Below are 19,875 nucleotides of genomic sequence, written 5' to 3' on the forward strand. Positions count from 1 at the left end.
TAGAAATATAGCTGCATGTGGTCCTAGTAAAAGTACTTCAATCTTATTAAAATTTAGTAGAAGGAAGTATCTATCACCCTCAATATTATTAAGCTGATATCATCCATTTGGCTCTTTTGAAACATACAACTGTGTATCATCAGCATAACAGTGGAAGCTAATATCCTGTTTACAAATAATTTAACATAAAGTAACATATATAAAGAAAAAGTAGTGAGCCTAGGAGAGGTCCTTATAGAACACCAAACTTTACCTTAGTACATTTGCAGAACTCCATCATCTCCAAAATTATAATGATCAGCCATATAAGACTAGAAATGTTTCAAGTCTATCAAGGAGAATACTGTGAACAGTAACACAATAACGAGATTATAATAATGAGAGTATTTACCACTTTATCCAGTGCTACATTAATACATTTAATAAATGTTGCTCATACTGTATGTAGAAATAAGCAAACCTGCTGTGCTACAAACTTTTTTTAGGATATAGAAGATAAAGAGGAGGTTTGACATTGGACTATAGTTAGTCTGCGGACAAGTATGTACACTCTCTAAATATTTTTTTAATTTAAGGGGAGCTACATTATCTAAAGTGTAACAGAATGTTAATAATGAATATGAATAATCAATTTTAAGCGCCTAAGAACACACTGGACTGGTGGGGGCACTGTTTAGCCGTGTGACGTAGCTGTTGTTGATTTGTTTGCCGCGAATTTTAGCTTATGGAATATTGAATTAAACAATATTGAATTATCGTTTTAATTTCCTGTATTCTCCACTGTCCGTCGGATGCGTTTCTCTTCTGTCTTTCGGAAGAGCGTTTTTTTCCCCCTTTTTCACCAGCAGCACAGTTTAATTGTACACCGGGAACATCACTAGGCTATGTATGTAACCCTAGTTCCCTAAGGGAATCGTGTAAAATCTGGCCAATAGGCAAGTCGTGAGGTCATCGGTGGGCGGCGTCGCATAAAACAGGAAGCTACAAAATGGGTGAGCGATGGTAGCAACATTAGCTTCTGTAAAAGGAGACGGTAAGCGTTGCAGGGATGCAGCGAGTATGGCCCATTGACGCAGCTCTCATTTCCTCAAGGAACTAGGGTTATATATGTAACCTAGTGATGTTGCCTTTCAGGAACTCAAGCTGCGTCAAAACGCTTTGGGAATGAGTGTCCAATCACGCCAAACTGACCAGTCCCTGGCAACCCTGACAACTGGCGTGCAGGACACAGGACCTGACAAAGGTCAGCGGGGTGGACCAGCCTGCAGCATTGCAAATGTCCTGGAGAAAAACTCCAGCAGGCCAGGCCGTAAAGGCCACCATACACCGGGTGGAATCAGTCTTGACTCCGAAGGAAGTGGGAAGACCAGAGGGCTCATAACACAAAGTAATGGCATCCACAATCCATTTGCTGAGCGACTGCTTATTAAACCTTTTCTATAAGGGCCATAGTAGACAAACAGCTGCTCGGACTTCCTCCTTGGACTTGTCCTGTGGAGGTATGTAAATTTTGCTTTTCTGGTCGGGAGCTAGAAAAAAAGGAGGGCAAAATGCCAGCAGAACAACAGGTCGTGAGGGAGCCGCAGGCACCTTAGGTACATACCCCGATTTAGGGTAGAGAAAAAAACTGGCCATGCCAGGGGCAAACTCCAGGAAAGATGGGGCCACAGAAAGAGCCTGTAGGTCCCTGCCCCTCCTAAGGGAGAGTATTGCCAGAAGATAGGCGGTCTTAACTGACAGATGCTAAGGGCCACCACGGCCAAGGCAACTTTTATGCACTATGAATCCACACTGCAATTCCTTTTTTTTTCATCATTCAATTGATGTTTTTTTCTGTTCTATTGTGAATATGGGTTTATGAGAAATCATGCAGATCATTGCATTCTGTTTTTATTTTAATTTTACAGTTTCCGAACTTTGCTAAAAATTTGGTTGTAATTACAGACAACATGGCTAGGTACTTACAGGTGCATCTCAATAAATTAGAATATCATTAAAAAGTTTATTTTAGTAATTCAATAAAAAAGTGAAACATTATATAGATTCATCACACACAGGTTGATATATTTCAAGTGTTCATTTCTTTTAAATTTTATGATTTTGGCTTGCATTCAACAAAAACCCACCAATTCACTATATTAAAAAAATTCAAATACTTATTAAGACCAATAAAAAAAAATTTTTTTTAGTGAATTGTTGGCCTTTAGGAAAGTATGTTCATTTACTGTATTATGTACTCAATACTTAGTAGGTCCTCCTTTTGCTTTAATTACTGCCTCAATTTGGCATGGCATGGAGGTGATCAGTCTGTGGCACTGCTGAGGTGGTATGGAAGCCCAGGTTTCTTTGATGGTGGCCTTCAGCTCATTAGCATATTTTGGTACCTTGTTTCTTATTTTCCTCTTGACAATACCCCATAGATTCTCTATGGAGTTCAGGTCTGTGAGTTTGCTGGCCAGTCAAGCACACCAACACCACACCTTAACCGACAGATACTAAGGGCCACCTTGGCCAAGGGCTCGAAGGGGGGCTCAGATAGAGCTGCCAGCTCAACGGCCATGTCCCACACAGGCACTCTGGGTCAAATCCTGGGCCTCAGTCTCCGGGTGCCACGTTGGAAACGTGTCATGAGGGGGTGTTTCCCCAGCGACCACCTCGCAGATGGGGTACAATAAGCCGCAATAGCGGACACGTAAACCTTTAGGGTTGACAGAGCCAATCCTGTAACAAACTGTTCCTGCAAGAACTCCGGAACTGAACCAACCGGGCAGTTGACTAGTTCCAACTGGTAGTGCTTACACCACGTGGTGAACAGATGCCATCTAGCGGCATACAACCTCCTCGTGGAGCGAGCTCTGGAATGGAGCATGGTCTCCACTACCTCAGTAGATTGACCAGCTGTGTGTGAGTGACCAACAGTTATGCTCACACTTACTTATGAATAACATTTTTGAAATGTATCAGTCAGGATTTCGGCCTCATCATAGCACAGAGACGGCGCTAGTTAAGGTGGTAAATGACCTGTTATTGGCCTCTGATCAGGGTTATGTCTCCTTACTTGTTTTGCTTGACCTTAGTGCAGCTTTTGACACCATTGATCATGCTATACTACTTGCTAAACTTGAGAACGTTGTTGGAATAAAGGGAACAACTCTCTCTTGGCTCAGGTCTTATTTGACTGATCGCTATCAGTTTGTTGATGTAAATGGTGAGTTCTCCACACTCTCTGAAGTAAAGTTTGGTGTTCCTCAAGGATCTGTCTTAGGCCCTTTGCTTTTCTCTTTATATATGCTGCCTCTTGGAGAAATTATTCATAAACATGGTATTAGATTCCATTGCTATGCTGATGATACACAGCTGTATATTTCAGCAAAGCCAGATGAGAGAGATCAGCTTAACAATGTTGAAAAATGTGTAAAGGACATTAGACAGTGGATGCTCGATAACTTTCTTCTGCTAAACTCAGATAAGACGGAAGTACTTTTACTAGGACCACATGCAGCTAGAAGCAAACTTTCCGATTACGTAGCATCTCTGGATGGTGTTTCTGTTTCAGCGTGTACGGCTGTCAAAGACCTTGGTGTGATTATTGACCCGAGTCTTTCCTTTGAGGCTCACGTGAATAATATTACCAGGATCGCCTTCTTTCACCTTAGAAATATTGCTAAAATTAGAAATATGATGTCGTTACAGGATGCAGAAAAACTAGTTCATGCTTTTGTTACTTCTAGATTAGACTACTATAACGCTTTACTGTCTGGGTGTGCGAGTAAGTGCATAAATAAGCTTCAGTTAGTTCAGAATGCAGCAGCAAGAGTCCTCACTAGATCTAGGAAATATGACCACATCACCCCTGTATTAATCAGTCTACACTGGCTCCCAATCAAATCTCGCATTGATTATAAAATACTACTACTGACGTATAAAGCACTTAACGGTCTCGCACCGCAGTATCTGAGTGAACTTCTGTACCAGTATGATTCTCCACGCCCACTTAGATCAAAAGGTGCTGGCTATCTGTTGGTTTCTCCAATAATGAAGATTACAGCAGGGGGCAGATCTTTCTCTTATAAAGCCCCGCAGTTATGGAACAGCCTTCCTATCAGTGTTCGGGACACAGTCTCAGTGTTTAAGTCGAGGTTGAAAACATATTTATTCAGTCAAGCCTTTAATCAGTAGATTTTTTCTCAGGTAAAGGCTCAGATCTGGAGGGAACATTGATATAGAGTGTTTGGTGAACTGGGATATTTGTATGCTGTCGTCCCCTCACATTCACACGTTCACTCAGGTTTGTTGATGGTGGTGTGGTGGGTCATCTCTTATCCCAGAGATCCCTCATGTCTGTGTTGCCTTCTGGTTCTCCCTTTTAGTTATGCTGCCATAGCGAGTCTTGCCGGAGTCCAAACTGCACAGTGACTTTAACTCTCATGCAACAATAGGTACACTTAATAATCCATATCCTTCTCTTCCTGTCACCCTTTTCTCTCTCTCTCTCTCTCTCTCTCTCTCTCTCTCTCTCTCTCTCTCTCTCTCTCTCGGTCGAGTTAAACATGCTCCTGAGGCTCCAGTGACCACTGTTCCTGCCCCTCTCCCCTCCGTGGATCTTCACACTTCGTCCAGGCCTGCCTCTGGATAGTGTTCTCTTTGACTGGAGGCCACTCTGTGCAGCTGGGGAAGGTTTGTCATCAACGCCTTGGGTGGTTCCATGAAAATCCGGAGTAAGAACGGGAGCTTTGAGGATGGATTGGACTGTAGTTGATGTCAACAGTCTCCTACACTGACTCAGGAATACAGTTCGCTTTTGATCATCATCACTGTACCCCGCAACATTGTATACCTGCCACAAATGGACATTCGGTGTAACCCAGATGAGGATGGGTTCCCTCTTGAGTCTGGTTCCTCTCAAGGTTTCTTCCTTATGCCATCTCGGGGAGTTTTTCCTTGCCACAGTTGCTACCGGCTTGCTCATCAGGGACAAACTTACTCATAAAGAACATATTCATTTTTAATCATCGCATTATCTGTGTAAAGCTGCTTTGAGACAATGTTCATTGTTAAAAGCGCTATACAAATAAAAATGAATTGAATTGAATTGAATTGCCCTTCCGGGAGAACCCTCTGTTTCTGAGCCACCACTGGAGTGGTCTCAAATAGAAGTGGCCAAGTGGGATCAAATGGGATCCCAAGTGGGATGCAGCCATGAGAACAAGCAGACTTTACACTGGACCTCAAGCAACATGGATTCTGTGCCTCTCCTCTACTCTTTTAGACTCTGGGACCTTGATTTCCAAATGAAATGCAAAATTCTCTTTCCTTTCATCTGAAAAGTTGACTTTGGCCCACTGAGCAACAGTCCAGTCCTTTTTGTCCTTTGCCCAGGTAAGACACCTCTGATGTTTTCTATGGTTCAGGAGTGGCTTGACACAAGGAATGAAACAGTTGTAGCCCATGGATACATCTGTGTGTGGTGGCTCTTGAAGCACTGACTCCAGCTGCAGTCCACTTTTTGTAAATCTCCACAAATTATTAAATGGGGCTTCATTTCACCTTTTTTCTACCACATTTTTCTCCTTCCATTCAACTTTCCATTAATGTGCTTGGCACTCTGTAAACAGCCAGCTTCTTTAGTGATGACCTTTTGTGTCTCCATGTGCAGGGTGTCAATGTTCGTCTTCTGGACAACTGTCAAGTCAGCAGTCTTCCCCCCACATTGTGTAGCCTGAACCAGACTGAGACACCATTTAAATGCTCAGGAAATCTTTGCAGGTATTTGGATTTAATTATCTGATTAGAGTATGAGTCTCCAATATTGAACTTTTTCACAATATTCCAAGTTTCTGAGATACTGAATTTTGGGTTTTCATTAGCTGTAAGCCATAATCATCAAAATTAAAAGAAATAAACACTTGGAATATATCAGTCTGTGTGTGATGAATCTTTATAATTTACCAAATTTACCAACTTTTTGATGATATTCTAATCAATTGAGATGCACCTGTAAATATGGTGGCAATGGTGCTGTTTGAAACACCTGGTTTAAATAATAAGAATATTTCTTATTCAATGGTGTGTCTCAATACATGTATGTTTAGTATAGGTCGGATTGGTTATGACTCAGCAAACACCTATGTATCTCCTTGCTGCATGTCAGTGTTGAATTTTGTACAAGCTAGCACCTTTCACATTTTATTCAATAAACTGTCGATCTAATTAAAAGAATGTTAGCATATTATAATAATATTAGCAGCAGTAAGTACACCACAGCCTAATCACTGCTTACTACACAGTCTTCCATGCACTTTTTGCATATGTATTTATGCATGTATTTAGTTATTAATTATATTTGAATCTTTCATTACACATGCAAATACTCAAAACCAGAAAGTCATGAGACAAAAGGTGCAATTATAATAATTTTTATTTATTAAGTGTTATATGCAGAGACCGTAAAACAAGTGGTAAAATGGAGTCATAAAAACAAACCATGCTAGCAGCCTTCAATGTGTAATTTTAGTCCAATTGAAAAAAGCATCTACTGGATTAAAAGAATGGAGCTGATATATATGGTAAGTTTGTTAAAAAATCACTAAAAATGACTGAGAATAAATAAAGTTTAAAATACTAAACAAATTTATTTTGTGCAGTGACGAAAAGAATAAAAAATTACAGAAACGTATTTTCCGGACTATAAGCCGCTACTTTTTTCCCACTCTTTGAACCACGCGGCTTAAACAATTTATGGATTTTTCCTGGGTTTTTCTCGGTTTCACAAGCTTCCAGCCAAAAAACTGAGCCCTGTCACATTAGACCAATGAAATTGCCGAACGGGTTCAGGTGAACCAATTCTTTACATCAAATCAGATGCACTCCCACTAAATCGGGCTGCACCACATCATAAATATCGATGAAGTTCCTCTGATGTTTGACCGGCCGCTCACTCGAACTGTCATCAGGAAATGCAATCATTCGTCACGCTGAAAACAACCGGGCATGAAAAAGCGCACTTCACCTGTGTGCTGAGCTGCACGGCATCGGGAGAAAAGCTTTACCGATGGTGATTTTTAAACGCACAATGATGCCAAAAGAAAAACTCCCGAGAGAAGTTGTTGTGAAAGAAAGGAGGAAGACAGTGAACAATGACTTTCTTGGTAGGCTACTGTTTAGATACAAGCCGTGTAACAGGCACTGTCTTTCGTTAAAGCCTGTGTAAAGTTCATTAGTTTTAATGTAGACATAGACTGCGGCTTATAGACAGGTGCAGCTTATTTATGTTCAAAATACAAATCTTTGTCAAATTCAGTGGGTGCGGCTTATATTTGGGTGCTGTCGGAACTCAGAGCCCGTCTCTGAGGCGACACATCGAGGGTGGATTCTTTTGTTTAGAAGATTCCCAATAATGCTCAGCCAACTCTAGAAAAACTTAAATATAATAGACACAAACTGCCAATGAAGGATCCTCAGTCTCAGATGAGTAAAAGCAAACTTCTTTATTCCATACACGTTCCAATGAGCTCAATAGAAGATGGGTACCTCACATCAAAATGAACAGCACATCAAAAATGATAGAGCACGCCAAAGTGAGGAAGTACAAGTACTGTCTGTTTCACGCTTGTATTTATACTCTGTAGCCACCGTATCTTTCTATTTTTTCTAATTTCTTCACCTTGAGTAATTCCCCTTATTTTCCGATCTTGCCCTCTTTTTTTCAATTCCCCTTATCTTTGACCTTGGTGCTTATTCCTCCAAACAACACCATATTTGGAGTTCCTGTTTTTTCCCAATTCCCCTTATATTCGGCCTTTTCCTTGATTTTATATAAAAAAAAATAAGTGAGTATAAAGCCCTTATTTTTCTGGATCCAACCATACGCTGTTTTCAGTCCTCCAAGTGTGAACACCATTTTTGCGGCCTATTTTGTCTTCCTGCACCTGCAATGGGTAAGTGTTATGCTTTACTCTTTTTATAATGCTGTTTGCTATTCTACATTTATTGAATTGAGTTATCTCAGTGTATTCGATTGTCTGTATACATGTGCTTGATTATATTATTTTATTTGATAGCTGCAAGTGCCCAGGTTATATTTTAATTGTGCATTCTGAACCGATTGTTGCATAGTATATAGAATTTTCTCTTGAATGTGTGTTATCCTTTGCCTACACCTAGCAGTCACCGTGATGTTACCCTGTCTAACATCTTATCTCTGTTGGTCTCTTTTGCTCAGCTCCGCCACGCAAACGTTCTGGAATATCTCCAATGGGTCTTCTTCGCAGACAATACCGCCAGTTCCAGCTCTCCTCACTTGCTGCTGAGCTTGCTCATTTCCTTGAACAACTCTCTGGCCTAACTGTTCCAGCGAATCCCTATCTGCCTCCTCGCATAGTGCAGAGCACTGCTACGCGCGACATGGGCACACAGACCTCTCCTGATCTCTCTGCTACCCGCTATCGAGCTTATGATGACAACTGCAGTGAAGGCTCCTGTCCCCCACCGTTTTCTCCCTATCCCTCACACTGGTCTCCCAATGATTATTCCCCTACATCTCCTGCGCCAAACCAACGTGCTCCTGTGCCTTCACCCGGCCTTGGGCCAAGCTACTCCTTCATGTCTCCTGCAGCTGCAGCAGCCCAACCGCTTTGCTATCCCAATAAAAATGCTTAAAACTCCCTCAAGGTCATTTTCTGTCCTTCTTTATCTATTCCACACACTTATAACATTCAGTCAGAGAATCTATCCTACTCACACATGTAAATATCTTATTATTACTATTTTATACTTGGTGTAAATAAAGACTTGATTAACATATAGTTAAATAGGTGTTATCAAAACTACTTCTATTGTATCTAATCAGTTCTATATTTGATTTAGGTTATTTTTTGTTGGATTAATGTTAGTTTGATTATAACATACGCTAGATAAGGTTGATTAAAATTATTTCTCGACAGTGCGCTTAATAGTCCGGAAATTACGGTAGGTCTTTTTTCAAAAAGCTGCTTTGGTTAGTATTAAAAGTGATTTCCAAATGGACATCGGACACTAACCAGAAATGTTATTAACTAACATTTTCCAAACACAAGAATGTCATACATTAAAAAGCCATTACATGAAAATATAAGATAGGTTATATTGGTTAAAATAATAGGTTAGAATTAATAAAGGTAAGGCCAAGCTTATTTACAGTAATCTTCTAATCAGGATTTTCAAGATGGCGCCGGTGAGGTCGGCTGCCGTCACGACTGCGACACGACAAGTTCCAGAGAGACATTCGGGACTGCAACCTTCTCTGCTTCACCGAGACATGGCTGAACCCAGTGGTACCGGACCACGCCATCCAGCCGGCCGAGTTCTTCTCGGTTTACCGCATGGACAGAACACTGGAGTCGGGGAAGTCAAGAGGAGGTGGAGTGTGTCTGATGGTGAACAACCACTGGTGTGACAGCGCGAGCATCGTTCCTCTTTCACGCTCCTGCACACCAAATCTGGAACTACTGACCATCTAATGTCGGCCCTTCTATCTACCTCGGGAATTCAGTTCGGTCATTGTCAGTGCCGTTTATATTCCACCTCAAGCGGACACGGACACTGCAGTATGGGATTTACACGAGACAATAACTCTTCACCAAACACAGCATCGGGACGCTGCGCTCATTGTGGTCGGAGATTTCAACAGTGCCAACCTCAAGCGCGCACTACCGAACTTCCATCAGCACATCACCTGCCCTACCAGGGGCGAAAGAACACTGGACCACTGTAACACGCCATTCAAGAACAGCTACAAGGCACAATCACGTCCAATGTTTGGGAAATCGGACCATGCCGCCATCTTCCTCATGCCTGTTTACAAACAAAGGCTGAAACAGGAAGCTCCGGTTCAGAGGGAGGTCGCGCGCTGGACTGACCAATCGGTGGCCGCTCTGCAGGATGCTTTGGATGACGCAGACTGGGACATGTTCCGGCGCAGCTCTGATGACGTCAACATGTTTACGGAAGCGGTTGTGGGATTCATCGGGAAACTAGCTGATGATACAGTGCAGAAAACCACTATCAGAACGTTTCCCAACCAGAAGCCGTGGGTGGATAAAACCATCCGCAACGCTCTGAGATCCCGCTCCGCTGCCTACAACACGGGGCTCGCCACCGGGGACATGGACGAGTACAAGGCTGCGTCTTACAGTGTTCGCAGAGCGGTGAAGGAAGCAAAGCGGCGCTACGTGAGGAAACTAGAGTCACAGTTTCAACATGGTGGCTCTAGGAACCTGTGGCAGGGACTAAGAACAATAACGGACTATAAAACACCATCTTCTAGAATGGTGAATGCGGACGCTTCTCTGGCAGACGAGCTAAACACCTTTTACGCTCGTTTCGAGGCTGCAGCTAACCACGCTAGCGGCACAACCAGCATGCACGCCATGAGAGCCGGAAAGGTAAACACGTTCACCATCTCGGAGCATGACGTGAGGAGGGCTTTCAAGAGAGTGAATACCAGGAAGGCAGCAGGACCAGATGGCATCACAGGCCGGGTTCTGAAAGCCTGTGCTGACCAGCTAGCACCAGTGTTCACTGAGATATTCAACCTCTCACTGGAACAGTCTGTTGTCCCCTCATGTTTCAAACAGTCCACCATTGTTCCTGTCCCGAAGAAACCCCAGCCCGCCTGCCTTAACGACTACCGCCCTGTAGCCTTGACCTCAGTAGTGATGAAGTGCTTCGGGAGACTGGTCAGAGACTTCATCACTGCATCACTACCAGACACACTGGACCCACTACAGTTTGCGTACAGTCAGAACCGCTCTACTAAGGACGCCATTGCTCATCTTCTCCACACCACGATGAGCCACCTGGACCAAAGAAATGGGAATTATGCAAAGATGTTGTTCGTGGACTACAGTTCAGCGTTTAACACCATAATTCCCTCCACACTCACCTCTAAGTTGGAGGTCCTGGGACTCAGCGAGCCGCTGTGTCAATGGATCTCTAACTTCCTGACAGACAGACCACAAGCCGTGCGGGTGGGAAAACACACCTCATCCACCCTCACCCTCTGCACTGGCGCCCCCCAGGGTTGTGTTCTGAGCCCCCTGCTTTACTCAATGTACACACATGACTGTGTGGCCACATCCAACTCCACCACCATCATCAAGTTTGCTGACGACACTGTTGTGGTGGGTCTGATCTCCAACAACGACGAGACGGCCTACCTACAGGAGGTTAAAAACCTGGAGAGATGGTGCCAGGAGAACAACCTTCTCCTAAACGTCAGCAAGACTAAGGAGTTGATCGTGGACTTCAGCACAAAGCGGGAGCGGTCATACCAACCTATAAACATCAGCGGGACCCCAGTGGAGAGAGTGGACAGTTTCCGGTACCTTGGTGTTAACATCACACAGGATCTGTTTTGGTCCTGTCACACCAACACCCTGGTGAAGAAGGCCCGGCAGCGTCTGTACCATCTGAGACGCTTAAGGGACTTTAAACTACCCTCTCAGGTGCTTAAGACTTTCTACACTTGCACCATTGAGAGCGTCCTGACGGGTAGCATCACTTCCTGGTTCGGGAACAGCACCATGCAGGACAGACGAGCCCTCCAGAGGGTGGTGCGTTCAGCTGAACGTACCATCCACACTGAGCTTCCTAACCTGCAGGACATCTATAGCACGCGGTGCAGGACCAGAGCCAGGAAGATTATGAAGGACCAACAATGCCATCCCAACAATGGACTCTTTTCTCTGTTGCGTTCAGGAAAACGCTTCCCCTCCCTGAAAGCGAACACAGAGAGAATGAGGAGGAGCTTCTTCCCGCAGGCCATCCGGTGTTTAAACCAGGAAACACCCAGGATCTAGAACTGGCCCACTCTCTCCACCATCATCATCACACTTCTCTGTACATATATTCACCTTCGCACCACGTCACTTTAAACATATCTCACCGTTCGCACCACGACACTTTAAACTCTGGACTTGCACAGCACAGTGCGCTTTTTATTTTATTCATACCACATGGACCATATTGCACCATATTGCACATGGACACTTTACGGACCTTTACACCACACCACACCATACCGCACACGGACACTTTATGGACAACCCACCACAAATTGCCTATTGTTTACATTTTTATTTTGTTTACATTTTTTACTACACATTGTTTACTGTTTATATGTATATTTGTTTCATACATTATCCTTTTATATATCTTAACACCTTATATTCTTTTATTTTATTTATTTATTTATCTTATTTTATTTTAATAGTTTTTCTTATACCTTATACTTATTTATACTTATTTATCTGCCTATTTATCTATCATACTTTTCTTTCCCCCATCCTATTCCCTCATGCCGGACCATCGTATAAAACATTTCACTACATGTCGTACCCTGTATGTATGTGTATGTGATGAATAAAATTTGAATTTTAATTTGTAATCTTCCCGTGGGCTCACCACCTGCAGGAAGGACCGTAAGGGACGGTGCTGTGAGGATTGGGCAGCAGTCAAAGGCGGGGGCCTGCTTAGACTGCTGCCCCCGCGACCCGGATTACGGATAAGCGGGAGAAAATGAATGAATGAATGAATTTGTAATGTAAAATAAATGTTATTTACATTAAGTAACAAAGTATGAAAACAATTTAAACAGCTCTTGCTTGCTTAAAATGTGAAAAATATTGGAGGGCATAAAATGCACAATTACAATTGTGCTTTGTATAGGTACATATAGTCTTTTCCAAAGTGCAATACATTTTTTGGTAGAGTAAAAAAATATAAATCCATATTTTGTATGCAAGTAGAAATGTTAGTCAAACTTTTTTCTGAACAAACCCTAGAACCAGTGTCTAAAATGGACACTAAATAGCATTTGTAACAGATTATGCATCAGACAAAAACAGGTTTTGGGTGTTCTTATTTATAACAGATAACACCGTATAACACCTTAACAAAGTATCAAATTCTACAAATAGTGTTTATTTCAACAAAATCAAAAGTCATAAATAATAAAATACTTGCAAAAGATGTTGGAATTAAGAATAGCTATTTTTTGACAAAAATAATTGTCAAAATAATAATATACCAAAAGATATTCAAAAATCTAAAGAGAATAAAAAATTTATTTGTATGAAAGCCCTCTCTTGCTCATGTTAATTATTCGGATACAACAAAATGGAACATTTAGACATAAATAGACATAACCAACAAGAAAGAAAACACAATATATAGTCATAGTTTGTCTTGTGTATAATTCTTTATATATATAAAGAAAGTATCAGGCAATCAATCTGCTACAGTGATCTCACCATCAGAAAAATATTTTTTTCCTGGAAGTGAGATTATTGTAATATTTTTTAAGTATCTTTGTTAAATAGCTTATATCATCATACATTTTTTGGATTTGTTTAAAAAGCCAGCTAAAAAAAAGTATCCCCCATAATGTATGATGCTGCCTTACTGGATCCAAGAGCATGCAAACTGTTATGGTTAAGATCAGTATTTTGTGTGAGTCGGAACAGCTTTGTAAATGTTGTTCACACACCACTAATATGGTCTCCACAACTGCCTATAAATGTATAGCTAATATACATGTATATTTAGATATTTTAATTTTATAATTCGTTTTTCCCCGCGTGCTCATTATGTACATAACATAAAATTATACTCTGTCTTTTATAATGCGTTTAGATCTCTTGCTATGATTGCTATTGGCTAGGCTGGCCTTGGCTGAGCTGCTGCTGGAGCTGGAGCACCACCTGCTCTAGACCCTGCCGAGACTTCTGCTCTTGAAGCAGCTCCTTCCGTAGTTGCTCACGATTAGCCTTCACCTGCTGCAGCTTCAGCTGGAGCTTCTTAAACTGAAACATATCACAAGATGATAGAGAGATTGAGCTTAAACATTATTATTACTGGGCATTTTTTTCATTAGTATTGGAAAAAAACACAAGGACATAATGAGGAACATGTTAAATCTTGCCTGGGTAGAGTACTTGGCCCTCAGCTGGTTTGGTTCACAGTCATTGTTGCACAAGTGCATCTGCCGTTCATGTTCCAGCTCTCTTTTTAGCCTTTTACATGATTTATTGGCATCAAGCACCTTTCTCTTACATTCTGCATGTAACCGCTCAAGCTCCTTCCGTAGATTATGTTTGGCCTCAATTGCCCTCTGCAAACATCCTTTCTTACTCGTCCGTAAAACCTCCAGCTCCTAGACCAGCAACAAGCAAAATTGAAGCCTCTGAAATTTTACAGTGCATTTAGGATGCACAATATATGTACACACCAAATTGTATATAGTTAAATCTATGTACAATTATATGTTTATAATTACACAGTGAGGGGAAATAAGTATCCACCTCCTTTTTTTTTTATTTATTTAATATCTGCATAGTGCATAGTGCATATTTCCACTTCAAATTCACACACCAGACTCACTTTTCAATCTTAGATATAAAGATTGTATAAACCAAACAAAACTCTGATTTACAAAATTTGGGAAAAAAATGTTTTCTTCATGTGAATATGATATAGTATACATGCCAAAACAACTGGGAGAAAAAGTCGATTTAACATTTGTGTTCAAATGACAATGACCTGTACTCAGTCTGCTGTAATTTCTACAATATGCACGAAATAATTTCTCTCAAACATTGCCACAGTAAGTTCCTCTGATACCTTTCCAGCTGCGTCATATTATAGCAAAGATAGCTGTACCTGCTGAAGGGTACACTTCAACTGCAAAGCCATTGTAAGATTTTCCTTCTGCTTAACTTGCACATGTACAATTTCCTGCAGGAACCTCTTTCTGGCTTCACTGGAGTTGCACAGCATCTGCTGCATGGCCTCAACTTTTGAACTAGGGGCAGATGAAGGTCTGTGCCTGCCCTCATACTGTTCCACAACCACTTTATTAGTAAGAGAGTGACAGAAAGGCACTGCAATAACACAAATAGGACATGTATTAAGTAAACAAGCATAAGAAATATGTAACTAAACATAAAATCATGTTAGTTTTATTTTTCAAAATAAATTGCATATATAACATGCCATTAGTGTTTCTTATATATATTTAAGATAGCAATTCAATAAGTCAAAGGAAAAAAAACTAATAATTTGTAGTATAGGTGCACCTCAATAAATTAGAATATCATTAAAAAGTTAATTTATTTTAGTAATTCAATACAAAAAGTGAAACTCGTATATTATATAGATTCATCACACAGAGATTGATATATTTTAAGTGTTTATTTCTTTTCATTTTGATGATTATGGCTTACAGCTATTAAAAACCCAAAATTCCGTATCTCAGCTAATTTCAATATTGTAAAAAAGTTAAATATTGGTGGTGTCACACTCTAATCAGCTAATTAAATCCAAACACCTGAAAGGTTTCCTGAGCCTTTAAATGGTGTCTCAGTCTGGTTAAGCCTACACAATCAAGGGGGAAGTCTGCTGACTGGACAGTTGTTCAGAAGATGATCATTGACACCCTGCACATGGAGGGTAAGACACAAAAGGTCATCGCTAAAGAAGCTGGCTGTTCACAGAGTGCTGCATCCAAGTACATTAATGGAAAGTTGAATGGAAGAAAAAAAAAATGTGGTAGAAAAATGTGAAACGAAGCCCCATTCAATAATTTGGGCAAGATTCACAAAGAGTGGACTGCAGCTGGAGTCAGTGCTTCAAGAGCCACCACACACAGATGTATCCATGGGCTACAACTGTTTCATTCCTTGTGTCAAGCCACCCTATAACCAGAGACAACGTCAGAGGTGTCTTACCTGGGCAAAGGACAAAAAGGACTGGACTGTTGCTCAGTGGGCCAAAGTCAACTTTTCAGATGAAAGGAAAGAGAATTTTGCATTTCATTTGGAAATCAGGGTCCCAGAGTCTGGAAGATGAGAGGAGAGGCACAGAATCCTTAAGTTCCTTAAGGTCTAGTGTAAAGTTTGCACAGTCAGTGGTGGATTGGGGAGTCATGTCATCTGCTGGTAGTGGTCCACTGTGTTTTATCAGGTCCAAGGTTAGCACAGCCGTGTACCAGGAAGTTTCAGAGCACTTCATGCTTCCCTCTGCTGACAAGGTTAATGGAGATGCAGATTTCATTTTCCAGCATGATTTGGCACCTGCCCACACTGGAGAGGAGGTGCTGTTGAGCCGTGTGACGTATCTTTCTGTTGTTGATTTGTTTGCCGGGAATTTTGTGTTTGTATTTGCGTTTACATTTTTACAGTTTAGTTTTTTTTCTCTCTCATTGATAAAAATCTCAAAATATCATTTTGATTTCCTGTATTCTCTACTTTCTGTTGGCTCCGTTGTACTCTTTTTTCTTATGGAAGAGCGCTTTATTCCCGTTTGAGGGTTTAAAAGCAGTGAGTGGAGGCCATTCTTATGAACACACTACAGTCACCACATTAAGGTACTAATGCTCGCTATGGCGAGCATGTTTAGTCAGTCTTTCTCCGTTGCTAGCGATAATTTTATCTGTGAGATGTGTAAGTTAGTTTGCTAAATGACTGAGAAGATCCTAGCATAAGAGGAGCGCATCAAGAGTCTAGAGAGATTAGTGATAACGAAATGCAGTTTGGCATCTACCAGAAGTGCAAAAAGTAGCAATCGTGCAAATAGTGCAGATAAATATGTAGCATATTTACAGCATGTAATATATATTTAAACATATGTACAGTGAATAAATATAAAGGCTATAGCAGTGCAGACATGTGGACATTGGTGAGAAATAGAGGTAAATGGTTTAAGGCTATGGCATTGAAAAAGAAATGTGCAGAAGTAGAAGGTTATAAGATTATGGCATTTATATACACACACACAAACACACACACACACACACACACACACACACACACACACACACACACACACATACATACAGTACAGACCAAAAGTTTGGACACACCTTCTCATTCAAAGAGTTTTCTTTATTTTCATGACTATGAAAATTGTAGATTCACACTGAAGGCATAAAAACTATGAATTAACACGTGGAATTATATATGGAATTATATACATAACAAAAAAGTGTGAAACAACTGAAAAATTTCATATTCTAGGTTCTTCAAATATATATATGAAATATTGGCCAGTACGGTACAGTAATATGTACAGTATAGTGTATATATATATATATATATATATATATATATATATATATATATATATATATAGATACACAAATAAAAAAGTGCAGATGTACGTAAAGCAAAAAATGTGTGGAGAATGAGGAATATAAAAAATACAGTATGTAGTATGTACATTGTATGTATAATTGTACAGAAGTTATATACAGTGTTTTTACAGTGATCTGACGGTGTAGTGTAGAGTTTAGTAGGGTGAAAGTGGATGGAAAAAAGCTGTCCCTGAACCTGCTGGTTCTGGTGCGTATGTTTCAGTATCTCCTTCTTGATGGAAGGAGGTTAAACAGTAAATTATTGGGATGTAAAGAGTCCTTGATGATGTTGTGAGCTCTGCACAGACATCTGCTGTAGTGAAGGAGTTCAATGGCAGGTAGTTGGGTGCCAGTGATGCATCAGGCGATTTTGACCACCCTTTGCAGAGCTTTACTTTTACATACAGTGGAGCCTCCATACAATAGAGTGATGGAGCTGGTCAGGATGCTCTCAATGATGCATCAGTAGAAAATCGTTAAAATCCCTGGTGACAGATAAGCTTTCTTGTGACTCCTCAAGAAGTACAGGCGTTGTTCTTTCCCTATCAGAGCTGAAGTGTTTTGGTGCCAGGACAGATCCTCAGATATGTGAACTCCCAAGAACTTAAAGCTGGAGACTCGCTCTACATCAGTTCCTCTGATGTTTACTGGGAAATGTCTCCTGCTGTTAAATTTCTGAAAGTCCACGATGAGCTCTTTAGTCTTCGTGCCGCTGAAGGTCAGGTTGTTGGTGGCACACCATGCTGTCAGGCTTTGGATCTCTTCCCTGTAGGCCTGTTGCATCCTCTGTTGACCTGTTTGGGCGATAGGCAAACTGGTGTGGGTCCAGTGTAGGTGGTAGGCCCACAGTGAGGTGATTTAGGATCAGTTTTTCAAAGCACTTCATAGCAATAGGGGTGAGGGCAACTGGGCAAAAGTCATTCAGGCATTCAGCAGCTGAGTGCTTTGGCACTGGTATGATGATTGAAGTCTTCAGGCATGTAGGAACTATGGCTTGGGCTAGTGACAGGTTGAAAATGTAAATGATGCGAGTCCTCCTGGGTAGTTACATACACCAGCCACGTCTAAATGGCAGAGGTGGTGGAGTCGCAGCTATTTATAATAATAATCTAAGCGTGTCACAAAAAATTAAACACAAATGTAAAACATTTGAAGTTCTTTACACCAACATAAAATATTTAGTGTCCAAAAGCAGGTCTAGTCAGTCAATTACATTAATGGGGAGTGCCCTACTCCGATTTTCTCATAGAATTTGCAGATTTCATCACAAATTTAGCTGCTACTTAAGACAAAGCATTAATTGTTGGTGACTTTAATACTCGTTTTAATAATCAGGAAGACTCCTTAAAAGCAGCAGTTGTCATTTGTTAATTGTTGTCATTTGTTAATGTTAATTAGATATTCATCTGACCCCATAAAGCTCGATTTGGCCACATGAAAACCTAGAATCAACGTTCCGTTACACTCTAGATGATGTAGCTCCCCTTAAAACCAAAATGATCAGGGAGAATAAATTTGCACAGTGGTATAATGATCATACGCGCACCTTAAAACAGACTACTCGGAAATTAGAAAGTAAATGGCGTTAAACCAAATTGACAGTATTTCAAATATCATGGAAGAAGAGCCTCCTGAGTTATAGAAAATCTCTTAGTGCTGCTAGATCAGCATATTTCTCCACCCTCATAGAAAGTAACAAGCATAATCCTAGATTTTTATTCAGCACGGTAGCAAAATGAACAGGAAATAAAAGCACTGCACGAACATGCACACCATTAATAGGTAGTAATGATTTCATCATCTTTTTTAATAATAAAGTTGAGCACATCAGGCAAAAAATCCAGACGATTAATATAAAAACTATTTTATAAATAACCCTGTAGACAGCAGTGTGATTGTAACAGACAATCAGTTACAAAGTTTTACCCCTATTCAAGAGAATGACCTCATTTCATTTATTTCCTTATCAAAATCTTCAACCTGCATTCTCGATGCCTTAAAATTATACATAAACATGATATTCACTTCCATTGCTGTGCTGATTATACACAGCTGTATATTTCAGCAAAGCCAGATGAGAGAGATCAACTTAACAATGTTGAGGAGTCTGTAATGGACATTAGACAGTGGATGCTTAATAACTTCCTTCTGACCTTCAAGTCAAGATTGAAAAGATATTTATTTAGTCAAGTATTTTATCAGTAGGTTTTTCTTAGTTAAAGGAGCAGATCTGGAGGGATCATGGATATAGAGTGTTCGGTGAACTGGGATATTTGTATGCTGTCGTCCCCTCACTCTCACATGTTCACTCAGGTTTGTTGACGGGGGTGTGGTAGGTTGTCTCATATTCCAGAGATCCCTCATATACCATATACCTGTGTTACCTTCTGGTTCTCCCTTCTAGTTATGCTGCCATAGCGAGTCTTGCCGGAGTCCCCAACTGCACAGTGTCCTTAAATTTCATACAACGATAAGGACATAATAATCCATATCCTTCTCTTCCTCTCTCTCTCTCTCTCTCTCTCTCTCTCTCTCTCTCTCTCGGTCGAGTTAAACATGCTCCTGAGTTTCCAGTGATCACTGTTCCTGCCCCTCTTCTCTTCTCGGACTGTAATTAATGTCAACAGTCTGTTACACTGACTCAAGACTACAGCTTGCATCTGATCACAGTCACTGTACCCTGAAACATTGTTTATACAAGAGACCAA

At 40.8% G+C, this 19,875-nt stretch overlaps 1 protein-coding gene and 1 long non-coding RNA gene across 2 annotated transcripts in view; one reads left to right on the top strand and one right to left on the bottom strand.

The window, feature by feature from the left end:
• Positions 1-2,940: 2,940 nt before the first annotated feature.
• Positions 2,941-4,549, top strand: LOC310722065. The gene is made up of 2 exons (XR_014532294.1): positions 2,941-3,043; positions 4,371-4,549. It is a non-coding gene; the product is annotated as an uncharacterized lncRNA (long non-coding RNA).
• Positions 4,550-13,256: 8,707 nt separating this feature from the next.
• skib (v-ski avian sarcoma viral oncogene homolog b) overlaps positions 13,257-19,875 on the bottom strand; it is a gene marked incomplete at its 5' end in the record, with an annotated part of 107,127 nt that continues 100,508 nt past the window's right edge. The window contains 3 exon segments of the mRNA XM_083534136.1: positions 13,257-13,841; positions 13,961-14,191; positions 14,698-14,918. Coding sequence (XP_083390262.1) covers positions 13,689-13,841; positions 13,961-14,191; positions 14,698-14,918 — 605 coding nt within the window. The 3' untranslated portion in view covers positions 13,257-13,688.

Source organism: Silurus aristotelis (genome assembly GCF_946808225.1).
Source record: "Silurus aristotelis genome assembly, chromosome: 28".
In the NCBI taxonomy this organism is placed as follows: domain Eukaryota; kingdom Metazoa; phylum Chordata; class Actinopteri; order Siluriformes; family Siluridae; genus Silurus; species Silurus aristotelis.